Genomic DNA, 26,464 nt, shown 5'->3' on the forward strand with positions numbered 1-26,464 from the left:
CTCCAGGAGGTGCTAACAAAAAATACATGTAAAACATGTAATAACTGGGTAACAGAGGTTAGTCTATGTTGGTTAAACAGGCTGTAGGTGAACTAGCTATATTTCCCAAAGAGAGTAATTGAGAACAAGACTTTCTAGGTGTTTGGTTGCCTTATTTTTAACAATAGAATATTTTGCCTAAGCTACTAAAAGCCAAATCTACACTCAGTTTCCACACAAAGAGTCCACCTGTGAGTGTCCTCTTTAGAGATGTTACATAGGCATGCGATTTGGATCTGGTTCTCCATATCAAAAATGAACCCTCTAGTACCTTACAACGACAATCTCTCATCCACTCTTCACTCTACAGATTTCCTGTCTATGTATGATTTTCTTACTAAATGTTAATATAGTCAGAATATGTGGAAAATAGGGATAAATGTCAGTGATAAATTGATTCTAATACCAATATCTCAGTAATCCTTCTAATCCTCCATACAATATCTTCCATCTGATGTGGAAAAATACATAGTATTTTTAGGAATTCTTCAGGTATACCAACAATTTCCTAGAGAAAAGACAAAACCTGAAAGACACTTAATCATTCAGAGATGCCAGGAGAGAAAAAAAACCCACAACAATGTCTTACATGGAAGAGAAAGCTATGCAAAAGCATTAAATAGATTTCTCTAGATATTAAGAAAGAACTCTAAACCTAGGATCTCATTAAAACATTTAAACAGTCCTCTTAAAACCTTTTTGATTTAAGATTTTATTTAGTTGGTTACATGACCCTAACGAGACAGTGTAAGTGAAATTGTAAATGTTTCACTTCTGAGCACACAACAATAAAGCATAGTTTGTATTTTCCTTTAGTGGATTTGGAATGTATTGAGGGAGCAATAATGTACCTCTTTAATGTTACCCTCTAGAGTGCCAATACGTGGAAACAAGCCTAGGACAAAAACATGTGCACTACAGATCAGAACATTTGAGTTTAGCTCATAAAAAAGAACATTTGGGTGTGTGCCTGGCTTTAGCCCCTGCAGTAATCTGCAGTATCTATTGTTTAACTGCAATCAGAAATTTGTTTGTGATCTCCCCTGTACTGGGGATTCATCTGGTAATCTAATTTAACCTCACTGCTTGAGGGCTTATTTCACAAACTGAATACAACATCATGTGCTCAGATGTCATTCACCTTTCATCTGGTTTAAGCTTGGGTGGGCAGAAATGCAGCATTTTGTGAGCTACCTTTTTTATTCCCAATGGCTGTTTTCCCTGTAAAGTGCCAGATAATTACAAACAAATATTGTGGTTGCTATGCCAACAGTGCCTACTGATGCAGCGTCCTTGTCTTCCCATCTTGGATCCAGCATCCTTTGGTGACTCAACTAATTTCAACCAACAATTCTGCAGAACACATCAATTTGCTGCTACATGTTGATATTCTTCCTTGAGTACTCTCTCAACATCAACAGTGTCATAAGAGATTTTCAGAGCTATTGTTTTATAAAACAAAACAAAACAGAGATTATATTATTATACTTATATAATAACAAAAAATTCAAGGACTTGGGCAGAAAGCAAGTATTTTGCATTCTTCATTTCTTCCAAATGGAATGCATGAAGGAGGTCAGAAGCAAAAAGGGAGGATGAAAATAGAAGGGCTTGTCAGAGGGGGCAGTGATGTTGGGAGCTCAGTGAGTCCCCAAGAGATATTCTGAAAGCATTGCTGAGATAAACAGGCTGCTGAATAGCACACATGGTACACATCAGACAGTTCTGAGACAGGAACAAACCCAGTGTTAACAGTGGGTCAATGTACTACTTGTTCCTTGATTAAGTTTCCCTGAAGTTGTATGTTTTTGCGCACTACTAAAAAGAATCGCTGGTTTAAAGCATTAAGGTCTCTTCCAAGAAAGCCACTGTTAGGAGATACACCATCCACTGTTCTATGTAATATGTAGCACAGCTACAGCCAGCCACAAGGGATTTTCAGTTCTCCAGTTCAACCAGGATGTCTCTGACAATGCTTGTTTATTCCTGAAACACCGCTTCTAGCCTAAGGATTATGTGCTTGGAAAACAGCTGATATTACATACTGCTTTTCACATCTCACATATTAATCTGAAGGCTTCCCAAATTCTTTAGTATCTTTTTAGACATTTAGCTAAATTTCTGTGTATTGCCACTGGTCAGACTCTTACATATCCTGCTACATGTACAGGCACACACCTCCATGAACTTGTGCTGCAGTGCTTCCTATTGACCCATCAAATTCCCCACACTGAGGAGGGATTATACACTGCTATCCGGCTTCCTGAGTCCCATGAGCTTCCCAGCTCTGGGGTCAGCTGTGAGCTGCATGTCACCAGAGATCAGGAGATGGTGGCCTGTAGCTGCACTGCAAGGCACTGGGGAAATGGGAGTAAGGAAGGGATAAGAAAGGATACAATCTACACAGGTAAAGGATGATATTTATCTGGGATCTTGGCAACACCATGGCACAATTTACTTGCAGGCCAAGTATGCCCTTTGAGAAGTCATTATACCTAGCAGCTCACCTCCCTCAGCACATGGTTTGAAAAGCAGAGATGGTTCATCTCAGGGGAATTCTTTCAAAAATCCAGTCTAAAGTGTGGCAGATATCATCCAAGTTTGAATCAGGACTCTCAAACAATTCCACCCTATGGAAAGACTTCATCCATTTCTAATGAGATTTAAAAGAGAGATGTATTTGAGGCTTAAATAAACCTGTTTGAGATAATTTGGGAAAAAGTTAAACTTTTACTTTCGGTCAGGTTTTGCCACAAAGATGTGCTTCCAGTGCTGTTTCCCTCTGAGGCAAGTGGTTTGCTGAGGTTTGCAGGTACCTGTGCTCTGGGAAGAGTCAGTGCAGTGGCCCAAGAGAGCCAGGGAAGTGCAGTGACAAGAAAAACTCTCCATGGTGTGTGTGGGGGTGTGTGTGTATGTGCACACAGAGAAAGGGAATGTAAATACATTAAAGGATTCTGTATCACAGATAATCAAATGAACTTGTTCTGACAGTACTCAACCAGGCAAGTAATGTCCGTTACAGTCAAAGGCACTTTTCACATATGACAAGGAGACAGCAAAGATGGCCAAGGATGATCCATTTCTGCAGTAAATGACAAGAGAAAGCACCTAACAGAGAGGGCTATCCTATCCCCAAAAGAGAATGGCATTAGCAAGAGGAATCAGTAGAGCATCTCAAAGAGCATTCACACAGTAGCTTTGGCTGATGAACTGTAGAAAGTAGATAGTGAAAACTTCTGTGAAGAAAAGTGAGGGAAAAAAGAAAACAGGATAAAAAAGGAGAGCTTTCTCCCAGAAGTGGGCCAGATTCCATATGCAGGAAGATGAGCAATCCATGGGGCCCTTCCTCAGCAATGCTGAATCCAGCTTGATGTGATAGTCAATAAAAATATTTCTGGTTTTGCTGTTTAATTGAATTGCTGCTGCTGTTTAATTAAATAAAGGTGGTAGTGGACTCTTAAAGCATGGAAGCACTTCATGAGCAAAACAGCAGAGGAATGGAGTTCAGAGCAACACCACCTCTCGAAGATCTACTGCAAAAAAAGTTGGTGTGAAAAGACCACATTTCTTCCCTGTAGTGTTTGTACCTTCTGATAGTGCACAATAGTCTTGAGGTCAAGGTGAATGTCCCCCAGTGATATTTCACACATTAAACCCCTTGCTGTGTAGTATTTAGCCATGCAGTCTGGTCACTGATATTTTCTGAAGCAATACTGGAATACTTACAAATCATTAAATCTCACATTGGATTTTATTTCAGCTGGACTTGGACTAAATCTTCAAAAATATTAACATCTATATTATATTTTTTCTCCAAATAATTTGATTTAGTTCTTTTTAATCATATCTTCGAGGGGTTCTGTGTATTGTTAATCCTATAATGGCACCATCTGTGTTCCTTTTCAATAACAGACTTCCTTGAAAAACCACCCTATACTTTTTCACAAGGGTACATTGCATTTCATGACACCTCTTATGCAGCACAGTGGTAGAAGTTCCAGTTACACATACTGGTGTAAAATTCTGTCCTTTAAACCTGTGCAGACTAAGAAGTACTGACTGAAAAGAGCAGAAATCCGTACTTACTTCGCAGGTTCTGTACAGGGAAAGAGCCGGCGCTGCTGGAGGGGGGCAGGGAACATTTCTGGCAGATGCACTCCTTCCCGTTAAAAGTCACCCGGTCACCCGCAGGGAAAGGCAATCTACAACAGCAGAAACAAAAGCAAACCTCTTACAGCCTCACGCCTTTACTGAAATTAAATATCTCTCCATAAAGGAACCGATTATTCTCTGGCTTCTTTTCCTCTGCTTGCCCAGTTCTCATTCAGTTTTCCAGCCACTTAGAGGCTTAAGTATCAAAGGGACATATCAAACAGCTTCAAATGCAGATGGTTACAGCTTCTTAGGGAAAAAAAAAAATCTAAAGATATGAAAACACAGTGAGCACTCAAGTCCAAATTGTTGTGTATCTAAGAAATGTAGTATCAGCCAGGGTTCATCACTGACAGGATCAGTTACAGAATGAAAATAAAATTGGCATTACAGGGAGTAAAGTGGAAGCAAAGGCAGCTGCTTTTATGTTGTTAAATAGATGCACAAGAGCGATGACTTTTATACATTAAAAAACAGCACTTGTCCTCACAAATTTTACCACATCAAAGTCCTTCTCTTAATCTATGTTCTCAGAAAGCACATGTTAGTGAACTCTCAAAGGAAAAAACCTATCCCAGTTATAAAACCCACAGTGTCTACATCACTTGTTTTCCCTACTCAACAAAAGCTCTTCTTACACTTAATTAAATCATTCTTTTTTATCAATGTCCTTAAAACAAAAAGCTCTCTGCTGTGCACTTCCTTGTCTGGGCACAGAAAGCACTGAGGCTTTTTCTCTAAGGGAACCAGATGGACAAATCACTTCATATGCAGCAAAGGATGGTGAGGATTTAGAAATACATTTCACTCCACCCAAAGCTCATGTCCAACTAAATCCCTATCCAAGCTATCAAAATATGGCTTAAGCGGGGCACAAACATAACACATACCTTCTGCCTCATGGTGAAGTCCATCTGATCAGCCCATCTGATTAAAATTTCATTAAAACTCTCCATAGCATTTCCCCACAAATGCTATCAAATTCATACCAATTGTGAGGTTGTCTTCACTACAAAAGCGACACAGATAATTTGTGCTAAACTTAAACATTATTTTCCTCCCTAAACTGCCTAAGAGAAGTTATTCTACATTTGAATGACATTTAAAAGAATTTTATTACTTAGAAAAAGAACAAAAGCAATGCTGTCCTTTGCTTCTATATAATGATACTAAAATATATTTGAAACCACGTAAGTAAGTGTTCAACACTGCCATCCATTTTGGACCATTGGTGATAATTTAAAATATCATGAGCACACATGGAGTTTAAATATTATTATCTTTTTTGATATCTGGTAACGATTTCTGCTTTTCACTTTTTTTCCTCTTCTACAATGACTTTATACTCCAAAAAATTCCCACTTTCTCACTTACCTAAATTTAAGATAAGGAAAAATACTTTATGGAAATAGCCTTTAAAATTGCTCTTTGACCCAACTAAATGATCTATGTGTGATTCTGGTACAACGAGGTCCAACACCATGTTAGTACAGATCCAGGAGGCCTAAATTTCCACCTGTTTCAAAACGGATTTTGTACCATGAATTTTACTCAACAACCTAACCAGAAGACAATACTGTCTCTAGTGTGACAGACATGATGTGATGGAGCTGCACTCCAGTGAGCAAATCTCTCCTGTCTTGCAGCAGTGCAGCAGCAGCAAGCTTCTGTGTCATATGTTCAAAAAAACCCCCAAAACTAACTTTTTAGGCCATAGCTGTTGTCAGCAAGAGATTTTGATATTTTTTAAATCAGAGAGACTTCTAATACATGGAATAATAAAAGTTTTATGAACTCACAGAAGAGTTGTGGTTGGAAACGACCACTGAAGGTCATCTGGCCCAACTCAAATTTTATTCAAATGAACATACATATATTTGAATAAAAATTAGTAAATGTGATACACTTCTATATAGATAATATAAATTCATGACTAATTACCAAAAACTGTCTCAAAAATGGAGTGATATAACTCAAATGCTGTCCTAATTTTCTACTCCCAATGTGAAAATAAACATTTAAACATGTTTTCCTGATAACAAAATATTACAAAATCAAGTCTATTGACTTAGCACTACTAACTGACCTGGAAAGAAATGAGCCAAGGAAAGTCAGCTGTTCCAGAACTGAGACAAGAACGTAATCGATCTCCTATGTGTTTTCAGGAAGACATCTGATCTTGATTGACAGATACACACAGACTTCTTACAACCATTGGTAGTCTGCTCCAAATTAAAACCCCACAAAACCAGCACCCTGCTCCACTGATACCATCACACAACCACACTCACTGCCATACAGCTATGCTGCCATCTTTTATTCCTATGTACAGTTGCATGCCCTGGGCAGGGCAGTACCTTCAACTGTGTTTTGCCACAGTCTCTATGGGAACCAAGGCTGGGTTCAGCTCAGGACCCAGCTGGGCTCTCCTGAGATGTCTCAGTAAAACAGCAGGCTTTGCACCACTAATAATCCTGGGGATGGTGATGTGCTGGAAGCTGTGAGCAATCCACTGCTCTGAACAATCTGAACAAAATGACACTACTGAACAACCTTATATGCAATATATTAGGAGCAGTAGGGGAGGTAAGGTTAGTTTATCTTCCTGACTCAGGGATATACCTAATAAAGATCCAGCTGAACTACTGATGAGCACAGAAGCCCACCTCAAACAGACACACCAAGCAGCAGGTAAAGTAGAAGCAGGGACCAACCACTTCGAATTGCCTCATCTTATCATTGTCTAAGCAATTAGGCAATCTAAAAGGAAGTAAGTTAAAATTAGAAGAGAAGAATAGGATAATTGATCTCCTATGGCACAAAGACAGAACCAGGCTGATGACACCTACAAATATGCCAAAGTTCACAGGCACCACAGCATGTCACAGAGCCTCCTCAGATGGGAGGGCATGTAGGGGGTTTCATAGCCCATAAAAATATCATACTTGACTTATTTTCTAAGAGTTCAGTAGTTAATCCATCCAATGGGAGAGGGCAACAATTTTGATTCTTTATTGTTCTCCAAATGGGCAAGACACCTTGCTCTAAAACATCCCCAGAAAAATATTCCTTGGAGCTGTCCACCCCAAGGTACAGACAGACATTTCCTTCCCTCACAGGTCTTCTAAACCCATAAATAGGCCTCAAAGTTTGTTTCACTGTTTTGTTCACTGGAAATTCACACCCAACACATTTGTCAGTTTTTCTGTACCAGCTGACCTCTCCCTTTCACAAGCAGCTCTGCTCAAGCATTTCAGTGCCAGTATGAGTGAAGGCACAACAGAAGGTGGTAACAAGTCACTTAACAAGGTTTCAGTTTCTGAGCTCTGTAAGTTGTGAGCGAGGCTATATATAGAATTTTAGGCTAAGAGCACCATATCTGCCTTCAAATACAATGATATCTCACCACCAGTCACCCACTGAACACTGCTAGGTATTGCAGAAAGCAGGACAGGGTTTAAATTAGCTACTTATCCTTTAATAAATATTCAGTGAGATTTTCACAGTTGGATAATCTATTTTTAAAATGAGAATTAAGAGCATTTTTAAAGCAGCTTTCTCAAATGACTTGTAGAATTTTAATACATGTATGATTCATTTCCCAACAAATTTTGTTTTATCCACCTGCCTACAATATTTGCAAACCCAGAAAAAAATCTGGAGGTGACCAACAGAACTATATTGTAAAACATCAAATCACCATCAGCCTAATCCCGGGTAACTGTGTGCTGATACCAAAAGGTCAGGTCCTGGTCTTGTCTTTCTCTGCATCACACCTCAATCTATGCAGCTGTGGGAAAGTCAGTCAAGCTTTCTAGGAGGGACTAAAGAAAATATTCTTTTTTTTTTTTCAGAGCAGATGGATGGCTATCTATTCTTTAAATTGTTGATCTAACTCTGTGGCTGAACAGTCAACTAAATTCGATATATGAAAATTAACAGAAGCCTGAGGTTGGGTTGTGGAGAGAGCAAAGCTATTCATTTCAGTAGCTGGCTGCAGTTACACCAGGTCAGGTGTAATGTCAGACTGCAACCTAAGGACGAACAGGATCAAATTCTGCTCTAGTTTGTACCTGGAACAATCACATCCCTCAAGGTGCTCCATAGGGATGAATCTGACCCCGTGGATTAAAATGATGATACAAAGTGGACATTGTGTGCTTTCTACCATCTACATGAATTTCAGAAAGGGCAATGCTAAATCCTGTAAGCAGTACCCCATGCACCAGTACACCACAGGGGTTAATCAGATGGAAAGCATAAGAAGATGCGGGGGTCCCAGTGGACACCATGTTGGACACGAGTCAGCAGAGTGTCCCCATGGCAAAGAAGGCCATCAACATCCTGGGAGGCATTAGTGCAGCCATCAGATCCAGGGATGTGGTCTTCCCCGATGCTCATAATTTAAGAGACTGCAGCAGGCACAATCTTGGGCTCCTCAGGATAGGATTTACTGGAGGGAGACGATGGAAGGTAGCCAGGTTCAGAGCTGCAGCACAGGACATGGGCAGGCAGGGGCTGCAGGAGATGTACCTGCTCAGGAGAGGTCATATTGCTGTCTAAAACTGCCTGATGACACGTACATGAAATTGGAGCCACGTTCTTCTCAGAGGTAAAGAGTGAAAGGACTGGAGGGGGAAGACACAAGCCGGAACATGGGAAATGTCAACTCAGTATAAGGGAAAAAAATTGCCATGAGCTTGTTGAATGCTGGACACACTGTTCAGGGAGTCTGTGGATCTCCATCCTTAGAAATACGTTAAAGGAATTCCATCAGCGGTCTGCTCAAACTGGACTTGCTTTGAGCCAGGGGCTGGACCACAGGACCCCCACAGATCCCTTCCATCTTGCATTATCCTAGGGCTATAGGGATGCTCCATATAGAATCAGAGAACTCTAAAATCACTAAGGTTGTAAAAGACCTCCAAGATCATCAAGTCCAATCTTTGGCCAAACACCACCAGGCTCATATCATCGCATAGTGCCATGTCTACTCATTTTGTGAACACTGCCAGGGATGGTGACTCCGTCACTTCCCCGGGCACCCTGTTCCAATGTTTAACTCCCTTTTCAGCAAAGAAACTTCTCCTAATATCCAATCTGAACCTCCTTTGATGCAGCTTAAAGACATTTCCCCTTGTCCTATCACTGGTTGCCTAGGAGAAGAAACCGACCCCCACCTCACTACAGCCTCCTTTCAGGCAGCTGTAGAGAGCAGTAAGTACCCCCTGAGCCTCCTTTGCTCCAGATAAACAACTCCAGTACCCTCAGCTGCTCCTCACAGGACTTGTGCTCCAGACCCTTCCCCTGAAGAGCAGCAGATCTAAATTTCAAGAGCAGCACAACACTGCCCCTTTATTCAGGAAAAAGCATATATTGATAAATATATTTGGTTTAGAATCAAAATGCCAAGAACACTCAGGCTGATTTCAAGTGGAAACAAAACCCTTTCGAATTCAGCAGCACTAAAGTGAGCAAATAAAAAGGTTTAGCATATTCAGAAAGTTTGACATGATTGCTGTGTTTAAGAAAAAACTGAATTTGAACTTCTAATTTTCAGTAGTACCCTAATTTCTTAAGACATACATACACAAAAGATCTCAGTTCTTTCGAGAAGTAGCAGTGTTACATATGTAGGACTACACAATCTTCTGCTGAGAAAAGAAAAGGATTTCAGCTTTTTGATTTTTTATATTCAACTGCCTGGCCATAGTGAATTACTTTCTTGAAGACTGTAAAAATACAAATGGGTTGAAAGAGATTTTATAGCTGGGTTTGGCACATAATCCCTTGAAGAATCTGTATCTGCCTCTTTCCCCTCCACATACTATTCACCTGTACATGGCACATATTCAGCTTCTGCCAAGATACTGTTTTAAAAGAAAACTTCCTGAACTCAGAAGAAGTTAGGTATCAAAATTATGTAAAGCAAATGTGAACCTGTTTCCTTATTAATCTGGGATGCATGTGCTTATCTATCCTCCAGCGAAGGGCCAAGTTGTCCTCTCTTTATCATTCACATGTCACAATTTTTTTGTCAACTTTTAAGTACAAGAATACTGAAACTAAAGGGGTAACTATTACATACACTCCTCCAACTGGGTATGTAAACACCAATCCCCCCAACTTTACTAATTACAGTAACACCCATAAAAGCAAATCCCAGTTTTTTGATATCCAGTGAACACATAGCCCATCAGTAACAGAAATCATGCTCTAGGTACAACATTATACAGACCATTATATATGCTTAATAAATCTATGTAACTTATTAACACACTAAGACATCTCCTGAAAATCCAATTTTCAGAGTATTATCACAGGTATGACAACCCATTTCTTTCTGAAAGACTCAATGTCCTGCCCTTTCTCACCTTACATAAGAGCCACACTGTCCTGTCTACAACAGCCATGTAAGAAGAATGTGCAAAATTTTAATAAAACTAAGCTTCTATTGCTACAGCCAGGGTCAATTTTCTCTCTCTATTTTACTTTTACAAACACATGAAGCTTTTGAAGGAAATGTCTTTGGCAGCCTTCTGGAGAATGCAGCTCCTTCCAATTAATGAAGCTGTAGGAAGACTTTCAGCCACTCCCTGGGAATTCAGAGTAAGCATTTAATCTGCAACAGTTTTCAATCTATGTCGTTATTCTTCCACTCATTCCTAGTTTTAGGCGTTATCATCACAAAACACAACAGCAGAAAAAGATTTCACTAGACTATGAACAGCACAGGAAGAAGAAGGGATTAAACCCTCAATCTTTACTCCAGCAGAGCAAACATGCAATTAAAAGCTGCATTTTTGTAAGAGCCACTTGGTTAACACAAGACCGAGAGAAACAATCAAATAGGATGGCACAATATCTTGTACTTTTAATAGTTTTTTTTCTCTGAATACCAATTCATTTTTTTCAGACTTTAGCTTGTGGCAGCCCTAGGCAGTAGCATCTGACTCCCAAGAGATGCCCAGAGATGAGCTGGATTTCTGACACACCAGCTTTTCCAGAGGAGGGCAGCAGGTTATGAATGCAGTGCAGAGGGTACAAGGAATACAGCTTCCTGTGACACTGGGCCATGTGGCATCCAACAGTAGTAACATCAGGAGACAACTGGGCTTGGATTGCTGGCTTTTTCCCACTGCTCCCTCTAGCTAGATTTTCTCACTGATGCTACCATACACTTCCCACATGTTTCTATTCAAACCTTCTCTTCTCTGAAAATAAGGAAAAAAAAAAAGGACTTGCTACTGACACTGGTTTACTATTCAATGTAGAAACAGTTTAAAAGTGTTACTTCAGCAGCTACAGAAATAGGGGGTGCAGAAGTGCTCATTCTGGAGAAATGTGTCATGAGTGCAAAATGCCTTCTGCTACCAGTGTTTCCAGGCTGAAGATGGTAAGAGCCTGGCTTGGTTTCCATGAGAGCAGGATCAGCCCCACTGGCAGGCAGTCACCACCTCTCAAATTCACACCATTCTGGAAGTCAGATTTCTAACACAGCACCCACATTAAAGTCTGGCTGTAAAAGGTAATGCCAAATGCAGTTGGCATCATCTGCTAACTGCTACTGACAGTGTGCTTTGGCCCAGTATTTAAGGTTTCTGCCCATCTGTAAGAAATGAGGCCACAAATGGTTTTCCTGACTCTTCCCACCAAGGAACATGTCAAGGTAGAGGGTTTTACACTTTTTCCCCCCCCCTCTTTTTGTTATTACTGTTTTTTAAATGAACAAACAAGTTCCTTCTTTTGGCTTAAACAACACATCTTTATAGTCTCCCAACCTTATTTTTACTGAGGATATCATTCAATAAAATAAATACTGATGATGTTTAGACAGGACACTCTTCCCCATAAAAAACACACGTTATGTCTGGCTTGCAATGACAGGGGTAATTGAGGCTGATTTAAAGCATATAAACACATGACACGATTCTTCTGCTGCTCTGCATCACAAATCAGTGTTACAACCCCTCTGGGAGACACTAATTGAATCCTGCTAGTCAGCAAGGCATTAGCTGGCTCTGACGAAGACAATAAGAATTTGTGTGTCCTTCTAGGGAAAGCAACAGAAGCAAATCTGGATCTCTCTACTGAACAATTAGAAAGAGTGAAATAGCATTTAATACAACTATTTAGTTATACAGAAGGCTAGGGAACATCACTGATTTTCTTTTTATATGACATATTAATTTATCAGGAACTTAATTTTTAAAAGCTTTATCACATCTTCACCACACACGATATTTGTAGCATGAATAATTTCACAGTGCTGCAGTTTAACTCACCTGAATTGTTAGGTACTTAAAAAGAAATATTTTAGTCACAAGGAAAATTATTCCAAATTTCCAGGGAGACAGAATAAATTGTACCACCAAGCTCCAAACTATCAGCTAAAGGACTAACTAAATACAGAAAGAGTTGGTAAAAACAACAGGCTGAAACCCAGGTTAGGTACCAAGTTGATAAGTACAGTAACAAACATTTAAAAAAAAAAATCTGCTAAACTCTAGTGGTGTGACTGAGAATACAAACACGTTTAGCAGGAAAAACGGAATCAACCAGTTTTTTGATTTCTCTTAAATAAAGAAGCACCTGACTTTACAGAAGGTACTAGTGCTAAGAATAAAGGTACCAGGAATTAGCTCTGCTCATCTCTAGAAGAGTTGTAATACTGCCAGGCTGCAGGCCAAGAGCGTGTGCAGCCAGCAGTTAACTCAAGAGATCCATTGGAAATAATTTTCTCTACTATTAAAAGAAAAAAATAAGAAAAAGACTTTAGGATTTTTCCTTATCTTTACTCTTCATGTTTGTTTAAAGTATCCAAAAGGAAAAATGTCCTATGGAACAGAGAAAAACTTAGATAGAATTTAATATAATAAAGGCTTGTCCATCTCAGAGCCTTCCCCTTATCAGGGCTATTATTATTATTTGTTCAATTGCTTTATTTAATTGAGATCCTGCCATGAGCCACAGCTGCTGTGGAATTTGAAGTCCTGCTCCTGCATCAGCACAGGAGGATATCTGAGCTCAGCAGCTCCATGGGCTGGGCAGGCTGGGCTGGCAGACGGGCACAGTGCCATGGACATGCTGGTTTGGGACTGCACGGTCACCTGCATGAGGCATCAGCACACAGAGCATCTCAACTGTGCTGCACCAGTGTCTCACTGGGCTTTCCCTTTGAAAGTCAGGTTGCTTTTCTTGTACTCCTAAAAGCTCAAGTTTAGCCAGAGAAACTATGGCAGCATTTCCATTTGCTCCACATTGCTGTAACAGTGCATTTCCTGAAGGTTTAGTGGACTTCAAGCTTCTTCATGAAGCCTTCAATTGATTTTTTGGTGCTATTTCTACACAAGAGGATTGAGATGCAGGTCAAAATGACATCAGTCCCTGTATTGTTGAGTCTGGGACCCATGCAGGAAATGATCCCACTGAACTACACTGGGCTTTAGTAGGGGAAAAGCTTGTGTGCTGTGTCACTTGTCACACCCATGTCTAACACAGATCCCCCGTGAAATCAAACGTCTTTAATAGTCCAGGACCTTTCTGTCCTATTTGAAATGGTTACTGAAGTTTCTGAGAAGAAGCACTGTGAAAATTCTGTTTAAATCTATTAATACAATATCCATCTGGCCTGTTGAGGACTCAGCCACTGGCACAGGAATCCTTTGTAATTTCAGTCAACAAATGACAAAACAGCAGACACAACAGAAATAAAGCAACATTTTGGGCAAAACATCTTACAGTGAAGACAGTGGCAGTTTCTAAAGTACTTTGAAAACCTCACACATAAGATAACATAAACCAGAAAAACACATTTGGAAAAAGGGAGGCACTCAAAATTTGCAATTTCTTTTTTCAATTCTGCAGTTTTTAAAGAAGTGAATAACAGAAAACCCTGTCTCTAGGCTATAGGTGATGCCTGGCATCAGTCTTTCAAAATCTAGCTTTTAAAGGAAACACAGCTTCATGTAGAAAACCTACCTGCAGACAGCACACACAAAACAGTCTGGGTGATAGGTTTTGCCCAGTGCTGAGACCACTTCCCCCTCAATGAATTCATCACAACTGAAGCATCGTGTGCCATAGAGTCTCTGGTAGTCCAAAGTACAGATGTAGTCTCCCTGTCTCACAAAAAATCCTCCTTGAGCCAGGTCACATCCACAAGCTGCAGAAAGAGAAAAGGCAGACTCAGAAGGCAGGAAATGAAAACTCATGCTCTAAGATGAGGCTGTGATCTGAATGGTTCTTAGTGGAGTATTTAAGCACTTCAATGTATGGGCTTATGATCACAGAACAGATGTGCATCTGAAAAACACTGCTCTTCCAGTAAATTACATCAGTCATGTATTCTGTACACTAATGGCCTGGACTTATTTAATGCAAAAATGTCACCCTCAGTGCAGAAGCTGTGAGTGCAAAGTTGAAGTCTGTAGGAGTTGAGTTCAGGGTTAGCACATACAACACCCAACACATTTAACAGGTTAACAGAAATGTATAAAGGATATAAGCCTTTAAAATCTAAAGCACCAGTGTTACAAAGAAACAACTCTAACAGATTAGAAGTGTCTGATATTCCTCCTGAACACAAAAGGGTTTTAAATACTGCTCTCTCTAAACACAGGGGCTGATGCACATGGAAACTGCTGCAAGCTTTCACAAGTTAAATCAGTTTAAATCAGATAGTGTTTACCTGATGAACATCACTCACCAAGTATGAACTGGAGGCATCTCCAGATTCATCTGCTCCTGGCAAAAGTAAGGTTTTAGTCCTACATGTCAATTTCTATTTTTTAAAATAAACCTGGAGGAAAGGGTTAAAGTTCATTAACCAAGGGCTTGGGAGACTGTTCAGGGGCTTTTCCCATTGCATCAGGGATGGAGCTAGGCTGGAATTTTGAGAACATGTAAGACAGGAAGGAGAGATACAATGGTCTGGTGAAGTCATACAGAAAGAGCAGACACGTAGAAGATGACCATCATCCACATTGATCACGATCTTTGAAAACAGACTGGATTTGATTTATAAGGAGAACTGGACTTCAGAAAGGTGATTCTACTGCTGTGTTGACTGCTTCTTTACTGCAAGTCACAGCACCACACTTGTTACTACGTACTCCTGCTCCTGGGGATGTTCATGCAGGAATGTGTTCCCATCACCACACGGTGTTTACAGTCAAATGATGCTGAACCACAGCAGTGTCACTACTCACATACAGCCCACAGAAGAAGAGTGGGAAGGTTGCTTATTAAATTGGGATTGCATGTACAAAACATTGCAGAGTTGTTCAGTGTCTTGATCCCAAAATAGCAGAAGTATCCACACTTCTAAAATTCAAGATTGAGATTTACACTTGGGTACCTGAGAGTCCACAGGCACTTTGGTTTCTAAATGTAAAGGCTGTCAACTCACACCCTGCAGTGTCAGAATACATCAACTTGCACCTAAACTATACGAAATGAGTCCAACAGAGGTGCTCAAAGCACAAAGTAACACAAGCAGCACAGAAACCCTGAAAAAGCATAGGATCCTGATCATTCATTCAAAATTACACCAAATCACTCTCCCTTTTTTTTATAGTCTTTGTTAACTGTAGCACAGGAGGCCTGGGCTCAAGGCCCTCTTTAAACCCTACATGGGCATTTAAGTTCTCCTCATTCTCCCTGGAGATGGCCCTGACTGCTAAGAAAACAACAATCATGCTAGAACTATATTAGTGCACGGTCAAACTGAAGAACTACAGGTTAATTAATCTTGCTTATAATTCAAAAGACTTCCAATTATATTGCATGTGTCATGGACAACAAGGATTAGATTAATTATATTGCAATACGTTGCTCATATCCTGTCTCAGAGGGTTAACACATTTGCTTTTAACATTTCTCTTTCTCACCTATGCTCTCATTTTCATGAAGGACAGGCTTTTTGAAAAATCTTTCCAAAAATCTTGGATATCATGAGTTTCTTTCAGCCTATATATTTCAGCTACATACCGGTGTCACAGAAGCAGAGATCAGCTGTGGCTCTAAGATGATGCTGAGCAGCATGCTGAGCTGATACTGATGCCCTAGAGCAGCTCTAAATTGCATCATACAGTGTTTGAACTTGCAGAATGGATCATAAGACAAAAAAGTTAAAAGGACATAACTGCATTTCTGAAAAGAGAAGGGAGGAATTACATACCTATATACATTTCTTACGTTTTGCACAAGCAAATCTGTATTTATTGTCTAAATGGAAGCCATGCAGGCTCTGTCTCACTGCAGCTGAGAGCTCTGGTGCAAGGTTTGGGGTACGCGGGGTCAGCAGCAGTTCAGCCACTGGCATTTGGTGGCACTCTGTCTCACCCTGAGGGTATTTGCCTTTCTCTGTGCTGTCACTAATGTTACAACTACTCCAAAGTTGTGTACAACTCCAAAGCAGTTTGCATTAATGCACTTAATCCTGGCTTCTCAGGAACCCTGTAGCGAAACTGTTCACCCAAAGAGAGACAGAAACACGAGTTATTAGGACTTCAAAATAAAAGTGAGTTTGGCATCCTTTCACCAGGCCTCTTTCTGCATCACCATCACTTCAGACTCCCTATGTGCAAGGAGTGGCTGAATGAACATCTTTGCACCACCAGCTCTGGTCCACAGGCCATAACTTGAGTCACAAACCCTTGCCTGATCCTGCACTCTTTGAGCCATCTGATCCAATTTCGCCTGTCACCCAGCTGACCAGAGAAGAACACAGGGATTCCAGTTAAACAATGGCCTGGATATCAAAATAGTCACAGTTTAAAGCTGAGAAGAGCAGCTCTGAAAAGAGACCCAATGGCCTTCCCTCAGGTGAGATGCTGTGCCCCTTGCCTGCTACTTACGTGGACAGAGACACTGCCCATCTGAGATGATCCTGCACACCTGCAGAGACAAGAAACCAGGAAAGGAAAGCTGGAGGAAGTCTAGGGAGAATGTCTGAAGGCAGCTACCAGATCTTACTCTCCTAGGACAGGAAATCAGCATAATGTCACATCCACTCCTATCCAGCACTTGTCTTCCACAAGGAGTCTGGAGGTAGGATTATTTATAACCTAGAAACAGTTTTCAACAGTTTCTGGAGTTCATCTTGGTGAAGAAAGAAGAGCACTGCAAACACAGCAATTATATTAATGAAGAGACTAACACAGAGTAACTCATCTTCTTGTCTTGGTATTACCCTGCATACAAGGCAATGCCTTTTCCTGAGCAGTTACAAGCTTTAGGAGTAATTTTTAAGTAGCGAATAAGTAAGTATTTGTCTCCTTATGGTATTTAGTAGTAAGCCAGTAACCTGGATGTGCTATGAGACTTGAGAGGGACGACACCCACACCATTTTTAGGGAGGGTATCTCAGGGTGGCTTCTCTTACAGCTGGATAATTCCACTCTTCAAGACAGTTTGCAGTTACCTCACACCAAAGTACTTCATATATAGATCTGGGGGCTCCTCTACTGGTTTAGAAACAGACTATGTTTTTCCCTAGCACGGTGTCTGTAACAGCACCTGAAGCACTAGAATTCATGCAGTGTGTAATGGCTATGGTTTTAAACTAAAAGAGGTGCAATTTAGACAGGATATATGGAAGAAATTTTTTTAAGTGAGGCTGGTGAGGTACTGAAACAGGTTGTCCAGAGAGGTGGCCCATCTCTGGAAACATTTAAAGTCAGGTTGGACAGAGCCCTGAGAAATCTGATTTAGTTGAAGACGCTGCTCATTCCAGGGAGGTTTGGACTAGATGACCTTTAAATGTCCCTTCCATTATTCTGTGATTTTATAAAAATTATTCTATGATTTTATAAAAATAAATATCAGCAAATCAATTAATCAATGCACTTTAAGCATGTTGCTATTCCACTACTGCATGTCATCAGTATTCCATTTGCAGTGTACAAATATAAAATGCATCTATTTTCTGTGCTGGCAAATGAGCCTACTGAAAGTAGATTAATTTCTTGGCTGTGTGCTGGGCCTAAAAACCAGCTGTGTCCTGAGCTGCCTGGGGGATGCTACGCTCGCTGTGCTGCTGCACATTACAGCAGGCTGCAGCAGCAGCATGCACTGCTGCTCCTGTCATCCCAACAGGGCTGTTCTGCTGTCAACGTGCCAGACAGTCAAGTAATTTGCTTACATGCAACCGCACATACAAGTCTATATTTTTCCCTCCCATTTGTTGCCTGATGTAAGTTAAACACATTTTTTTCTTCCTCAGCACTGTGGTTTAATGTTCAGTTCTGGTATTTTCCTCCATCCATGAGATGGATGCTGCTGGCTGGCTAAGATCCCAAGAATGACACGTAGTACACTGCTGATATAACTCTCTTTTGACAGCTAAATTGTACATCTTCATACACCACTGATGTATGAAGTCTGGGATCCCATTCTCCAAAAGCCCATGATTATATGTGGAACATTTCTCCTGGCCACTATGCCTGTGAGAAGGAATCACAACCACCTGGCAAACTTCCACCACTACAGCTTTGACTTAAGTTCAAACTGAACTGCAATCAATCTGAAGCAGTCTAAACCCACTTTCAGCAGATGCCTGTGACTGTGATACTCCTTCTTGCATGGTCTGGTGTGGTAAGTCCAGATAAGCTTTCCACAAAGCTTTTGGGGAAGTCTTTCCCAGCTCCAAGTTTGCTGGCCATACAATATTGGGATGGGAATATCATCTCTTAGTTAATTCACACCTGAAACTTCGGTCTATAGGTGAGCAGCAGTAAGACAGAAGGAACCTTGCAATGGGGTATATAAACCATGTAATCTAATCACTCTTCCTAGGCATGAGTGATCCTATCTGCTGTCTTTCCAAACACATCTGTGAACTCAAGAATACTCAAGTCTGCCAGTCATTGGCAGTGTATCAGCAGTATTATCTGAAATACCAGCTACAATCTCAAGGACTTGAATGGCACCTCATTTTCTTACTACCCAGGGCAAACAAAAGCAGCATGCAGCCCCAGAAAAGTCTTGGACACACGAGCTGGCCTCTTCTCCAGCTTCCAACCAAGAAATGCAGGAAGGCAGACAGGTCTGACAAAAGAAAACCAGAACCTTTCAGGAGTAGAAAAGACACAGAAAACTTAGGGGATATATCATATCCTGCAACACTTCACCTTGCATATAGCACTGATAAAGCTATAAAGGATACAGAGTACAATGCACTACACAACCTCCGAGGCTACACTGGCCATGACGCCCATAATTTAATTTGTGGAGAAAACACTTCAGTGAAGGAAAAGCCTTTGAGATTCAGAATTCTCTTATGAGATCAACAAAACATTAGAGCATGCCAATTAAAATGAAGGAGAGTTTGGGAAGTTTCCTGTGCACTATGTATCTTGACTCCTATAATAAATGGGAACTACACATCAAGTAATTTTTCCTTAGGAAGTACCTTTCCATTTTCCTTCTGGAAAGCATAGTCTCCCAATAGCTTAGAGACAGTGTTGCTGCCCTATAAAAGCTCTCCCATAGTCTTAGAGGTGAGCAAGATCCTCACAGCATTAGGTATGCAGTTGTTTCAAAGTACCAAAATAATCCCCAGGAAAACTGGAAAAGTTGTCTCATTTATACTGATTTCTTGTTTTAAGGACTCAATCTGGTTACCTAAAATTTACAAGTATGCTAAAGAAATTCAAGAAACAGTAATGTGCTTAAACCCATTTTCAACCTAACAGCATCTTATGTGTTTATGGTAAAATACTGCTGTCATTTGCCAGACTAATTAAAACAAGTTTTTAAAAATAATAAAATACAATAAAATAAAATCCACAACCCAAAAAAACCCAACACACAAAGCAACAACACCAAATATTTTCCAATTTTTTTTTAACAGTGCTTTGGGTGCCAGCTCCAGGTTTGCAAATTAAGTTCCTGCTCTATTCACAGATATGGCAGATGGTCTCGTGTTAATGAGTTTCAGAAAGTGGGAGGTGGAATAACACCACTGTGGCAGTGATGAATTTTATGCAACAACTTTCTGGGTCTCCATGCAGGCATCACATCACCTTAGTGCACTGAAATGCCCCATAGCTACTCCAGAGTGCTGCTGTATCCCTGCTGTGTCCTCAAGGGAAAGAGCATCACATAGACTGGAAGGCCCCTGCATAAAGGCATCCTTGCACTTTTTTTTCAGGGTGAAAAACCTTACCCCAAGAAGAGAACTTAAGTAATTAAAAAGACTTACAGGCTTTTTAAAATAATAATAATTCTGTGACATTATCTAATGTGGGCTGAAACTATGTATGCTCAAAATTTCTTTATATGAATAGTATCCTTACTGCCTGCAAAGCTTATACAGATTTGAAAATCCTATCATCTAATGAGCACTTGGCTTTCTACTATAACTTCTCATCCTATGGACTAGAAGGATGCAAATAAGGAGAAAAGTTGGAAAACAGAAATAACAGAGGTTTGGCTTCCTGTGGTGAATAGTTAGCTACCTTTTAATGAACCTAATTAAGATATTCCTTTACCAGTACTCATAACCATGATTCCTCTCTGTCCATTTCACCATGTTTTATTAACATTATGTATTCATTAAATTCTTGAAAGATACTCTTAAAAAAAGATTCATCAGACTCTAGTTGAAATATATGCCATGAAATAAAAGGTTTTGCTAGAGTGCTGATGTGATGGGTATACGGCCAGGACATGAGGGGCTGCAGAAAGTTCTTAATGAATGCAAAGACAGGTTACAACAAGAACATGATTAAGACAAAGGGAAAACTATCCATTACTTTGTGATAGTGCAAGATCACTAACTGACCAAAATTTAATTATTGAGTTGTTTTTAGAAATTTAGTGATTACAAATTTTAAAGTTCAGGTTTTAAAACTACAACATAGAACCATTTGCTGCTACATTAAATTACTTTTGCACTGGCAAAAGTGATTGTTATTATCACCATCATAAGAAATAAAAATAATAAGTTGACATTGGTAAGGCAGCCCTAAGCTACCACACTCTGCAAGCCTGACTTGGTGAGCATTACATTGGAAGCAGTTTTTCCTGTTATACTGAGCTAATATGATCTGGGATTGCAAACTCCTGGAGGACTCAGGAAGTGCTGGACACGTTGCTGGGAGTGCCTGATGAATAAGAGCCCCTACACTAATCTCCAGTGCCCATGACACCACAAATACCAGGAACTGCTACTGCCTGGCAAAAATCTGGGACTCGGAACTCTTACAAATGGGCTTCCCGCAAATGACTCCCATTTTGAAATGTGAAACCCTGTGGCTATGTTCAGATGCGAGTCCCTCAGATTACTCAGTGCAGCTTTGAACATATTTATATCCTAGCAGATGCATTTGATCTAACAAACAAATAACTCCTACTGCCAAGTTATTCCATGTATTTAAAATTTTCACTGAATATTCTGTCTCAGCCCTTCCCATTAATAGGACTTCCCGATAAATGATGCAAGTCTGGGTTCTGTTGCATTTTCTACTGAGAAAATGGTATAGAAGTGATCTATCCAGACCTGGGCTTTTTTACAATTCCCAGGACACTGCAGTGCCATAGAAACACTAATCCCCAGAACCACATACCCTATTCTAAACTGAAGATGTGATAAATTCTAACAGATTAATTAAAAAAACCAATGAAAATTAATGCGGGAAAAAGTACACTTGCAACTGCTAGCTGTGTTAGCGTGGAAGACTGTATGTGCTGCACCCATAGCAAGAAGCAATCAGGAGAATTTTGATTGGGGGTAAAACAAGATACACACGAGATACAATGAAGCAGGTATAGCACAAAGGTCATGTTTTTACCTCTATGCTTCAGACTGGAAGTTTACTTCCTTTCATCAAGACAAACCAGGAAAGGACACAGATGTGAGTTACAGTTCTTCTCATATATGTACAAAGAACACTCTTTAGCAGGATGGTATGGATTCTCCCATTTAAATTGGCCACTGCCACTTTGGAAATGCCAGGATACTATCACAGCACAGAAAATGAAATACTTGACAATCACTCCTAAAACAAGGTAGTTTCTAGCCTTATTAAAGATCTGAGAGGCTACCCAAGATAATATAATCACAGCACCTACATCTCTCCTATCTACAGTTCTAGGTTAATGTGTCTCTTTACTGGGTCTACTAGATCACACTGCTGTAAAGAAGCTCCAAGTTAGTATTTGTCTAATACCATCCACTCCATTAAATGCCATCCTGACATGACAAACACCCTCTGAATAGTTTATAGTCACCACATTTTTTTTAATTTGACAGTCTGAGTCATTAATATTTTATCACTTTAGTAATTTTCCTTGGTGCTTTTATTACAGTGGTAACAAATAAAAAAAGAATGAGCAAACATGGGAACCAAAGCCCTTGAAGTCGAATGAAACTTTGCTTCACCGTATCAAAGGCAACTGCTTCATTGTAACAGTACTTTTATAAAACCTGATTAAAATAGGATATACTTTAAACTAAAAATTAAATAAAAATTTGAAGTGAGACTAGATGGCATGTTCCCTTCAGCATTTTATTAGCAGATTAGAGGTGCATCTAAACAAGAAATAACATATACAAATAGACATGAGTATAAACCTTATATAAAATGCCTATTTACCTCCCTAGGTCCTATTAAACTTTGATATGGAGCAAAACTAGCAGATGCTCCCAGTACTGCTGTTAAATTTTTTAATCTGGATGTATCTCTTAGTCTTGAATAATAAAAGAGTTGCTTACCTTTTAAAAACTTTCAATTGTTTAGAATCATTACCTGGGGAATGTAAGAAGAACTGCATGGGAATGAAAGAAGAACTGCATGGGAATTAGTGACTTTATACTAACCTTCCTTGGTTATGTAATTTAATTTTAATACAAAAGGCATCTATACAGTTGCTGTTACCGTTCTGAAACTCGCAGTCCCCCGTAAGGTTTTCCAGTGTCCAAGGCTGGATGGGGCTTTGAGCAACCTGGTCTAGCTGAAGGTGTCCTTCCTCATGGCAGAGGGATTGGAATGAGATGATCTTTAAGGTTCTTTCCAACCCAGCCATTCTATGAATAATCAGACAGCAGTATGGCAATACACAAAACTACCTTTCTACCCTTAAAAAAAAAAAGGAAACAATTCAATGTATTTGACCCCCTGAAACTTCATAATTTATCCAACACTTTCAAAGAAACAGCTTCACATTTCACACATATTCAAAAAGGTATGTCTTCTTCCAGTGCAATATCATTTGTCACTGATGAGATCATTCAAACAGACCCCAAATACCTCTAGACACCATGCAAGGCACAGCCATTTGTCATTCTTATTCATGGGCTCTTTCTCAGTTTGCATTCTCCATCACTATACAGCTGTAACTTCTATGAGAGGGACCAAAATTTCCTGCAGCTTTATAAATACTAAATATTTTCTGATGCAGGCTACAAGATGATCGAATACAGAGGCAGTCAACCAAGCAGGCAGGCATCTTAGCAGGGCAATGCAGCCAGCACACACATGGGATTATTTGTCCTGGACAGTCCTGCAGCTGCACTGGGTGCTGGACACACAGCCTCTTTCCACATGCTGTCTTTGGTGGATGAGGTGGGACAGGACATACTGCATTGCTGAGTAGCATCAAAATAAATGCACCTAAGGGAGGAATCAACTCTGAGATAAATACCTTCCCAGAATCATCACCCTGCCCGTGCACAGCACAAAACACTCCTCCAAGGCTGAAAGCAGGTTAACTGATCAGAACTGAACACAATTTTTTTTGCTAAATCCTAACACATGGACTGTATTCTTTCATTCATTAATTTAAAAACTAAGTCACATTTGCCTAACCTGATTTTTTTTCCTTTTATGCTAGCTCGTGAAATGTACATTCAGTGCACTGTTCTGTTCCAAAGCTCTTCTCACGTGACAACGTGGCAAATCCATATTACAAAGCAACTTATGCTTCTTAAGTAACAAATAAAACCCAGAAATGAAACAAAAACAGATACCAGAAGAATGCCAGAAAATTGATGGAAACCCCTGAAAAGTGATAAAAGAAATTACAGCATTTAAATAATGAGGGAAAACCCTCAAACCAACCGTGTGTGCAAACTTAGCACTTAGAAAAATGATTAGTAAGGAGGAGTCTAAGTCCTCCAAGAGCCCTGACACCAAGCAGCCGTTTAACCACACATCTCTGACACTTTCTCCTGTGCCAGCTGAGAGACTGACAGGTGGCTGACAGATGCTACCTTGCTACCTTGTTAACATTGTGATTTTTTCTCTCATTTTATCCAAGATCTGCCTGAAGGGAAAAAACTCCTTCTTATCTCTTACAGACAGGTAGGGGCAATGCAGCTTCTACAGTACATTCATCATTTTCCTCTGCATGGGGGTGGGAAAAAAACCCTCTGCACTGCCTAAATTTGGGACCAGTGGATCGATTCAGCAACCACATGCTGCATTTGCTGGTGACCTGGCATCATCTAAATGGAGATGGCCTATGAAATAAAAAATTTGATGCACAATTCTGTCCTGTTCCCTCTGAAGGATTTGTCTTTTCTCATAGCAAATCTGTAAAACAGAAAGGGGGCTTTGATTCCATGAAGATAATAATATGGAGTAAATACCAGAATGTTCCTGAAGCTTCATGCAGACAAGACTCCTGAATAACAAATCAGCTGCTCTTTTCCTGAGTTAGGTCTGAAAAACTGATTTGATAATGAAATTTCCCATTAGAACACGTGGTTTAAAGAGCTTAAAAGATGCATGTATGGGACATGTTCTGCTTTAAATACCAACCTCTTCTGAATAGGTGACCAAAATATTTTTACTGTTTAGGAAAGTGCACTATGCTTATTTTGCATGCTGTGCAATTTTGCAAAGAACACAATTATTGAGCTGAACATTTAGTCCTGCCTGTCTAACTCATTAAAGATTGCCTCAGTTACTTAATAGTACGCACTTAATCCCATGGGATTTTTAAAAATATCGCAATAGCTAACAGATAGTGACAGCCTTCTTCCTAGTATTTCCTCTAAATAGGAATGGAAATAGTTACAGTGACACATCTGGAACCAAAGATATGCTCATGTTTCTAGACTGAGCTACAAAGATTAATAAATGTCATTTGAAGTACTGGTTAATAATGGAGTAAGCAGATTGTTCAGTAAACATGAGCTAACATTTATGTACTTGGGACACTCAAAACAAATTAGATCTTTGCAACTTCCAGATTAAGTTTCAAATAAGCAAATACTTACAGAAGGGGTGTTGTATCAGTTAATTCCCTTTTCCTGTGACCATCCTTCTGCTATTCATGTGACAATATTAGATCACCAGGCACCAACCTGGAGCAAACCAAGTCCCTCCCCCCAAACAATGGAAAAGCACAGAGGGCCACACTGGAATTCAAAGATCACAGTCCAACACCAGAGAACCTGAACAGATGTGGCCATGACCCATCCTATGGCATTCATTAGAGAGTGGGAAAAGAGATAACCTCTGAGTTTCTTTGAAAATGTTAATTCTCTCCTAGCCCTGCATTGTTCTCCCAAACTGACATCCTAACTCTATAGTAAACTCCAACATGGATATAAACAGGTTTACATCCCTTGAAAACATACTCCAGTTTTGGGACTTAGGATGTTTAAAATCTTACAGCAAGCAGTCAGAAAGTTCACAGTAAATCCTTTCAGGCATGTATTGGATTGTAAAATATGCTTGTGAGGTTATCAGGGTCATTAAGTCACACACACCATTGCTAATGCCCTACTCATAGAAGCAGCAGTCACAAACACTTACCTTTGCAAACAAAGCATTTAATATGGAAATATTTGCTCTGAACTCTCAAAACTTCTCCTTTGCATGGTTTTCCACAGGTATTGCAGAGAATTGCAGTACTTGATGGCTTCTCCAGCTGGCTATGTACAGCCTGTGGTTGTGAAACTGCAAGGGAAAACAAAAGGTAGAGCATTTTAAAGGCCATCAGATGCATCTTCTGTAAGACCTACAAGTAATGACAATTAACACCTGGGACAAATCAGGTCAAGCAGATAAAAGTTTTAACTTCTGGGATTGGCCAGCACAGGAGAAAAGATCTGCCAAAAGGAGCTGAGCCAAGCCAACCCTGTCATTTCATAACTTTGAAAGCTTTTGACTGAACACACTTCAAACATAAATCAGAACTCCTTACAGAAGAAAGAATCCATATGATCAAGTCTTGAGAGCCTCCACCTGAATTTCAAGAAATGCTTTGTCATATTTTCTCTTCAAGAAATCAAAGACTATAGATAAAAGCTAAAGAC

General features: G+C 39.9%; 1 protein-coding gene across 13 annotated transcripts in view; it reads right to left on the reverse strand.

Moving 5' to 3' along the window:
* The window catches only part of ABLIM2 (actin binding LIM protein family member 2), a 131,285-nt gene that overhangs the window by 68,516 nt on the left and 36,305 nt on the right, over nucleotides 1-26,464 (reverse strand). For all 13 annotated transcript variants that reach the window (XM_039550590.1, XM_039550596.1, XM_039550592.1 and 10 more), the window contains exons 2-4: nucleotides 25,962-26,105; nucleotides 14,173-14,356; nucleotides 4,126-4,241 (exon numbers count right to left, since the gene is read on the reverse strand). In XM_039550590.1, coding sequence (XP_039406524.1) covers nucleotides 4,126-4,241; nucleotides 14,173-14,356; nucleotides 25,962-26,105 — 444 coding nt within the window. The remainder of the gene's footprint in view (nucleotides 1-4,125; nucleotides 4,242-14,172; nucleotides 14,357-25,961; nucleotides 26,106-26,464) is intronic.

The sequence above is a fragment of the Corvus cornix genome, chromosome 4 (assembly GCF_000738735.6).
Source record: "Corvus cornix cornix isolate S_Up_H32 chromosome 4, ASM73873v5, whole genome shotgun sequence".
Lineage (NCBI taxonomy): Eukaryota > Metazoa > Chordata > Aves > Passeriformes > Corvidae > Corvus > Corvus cornix.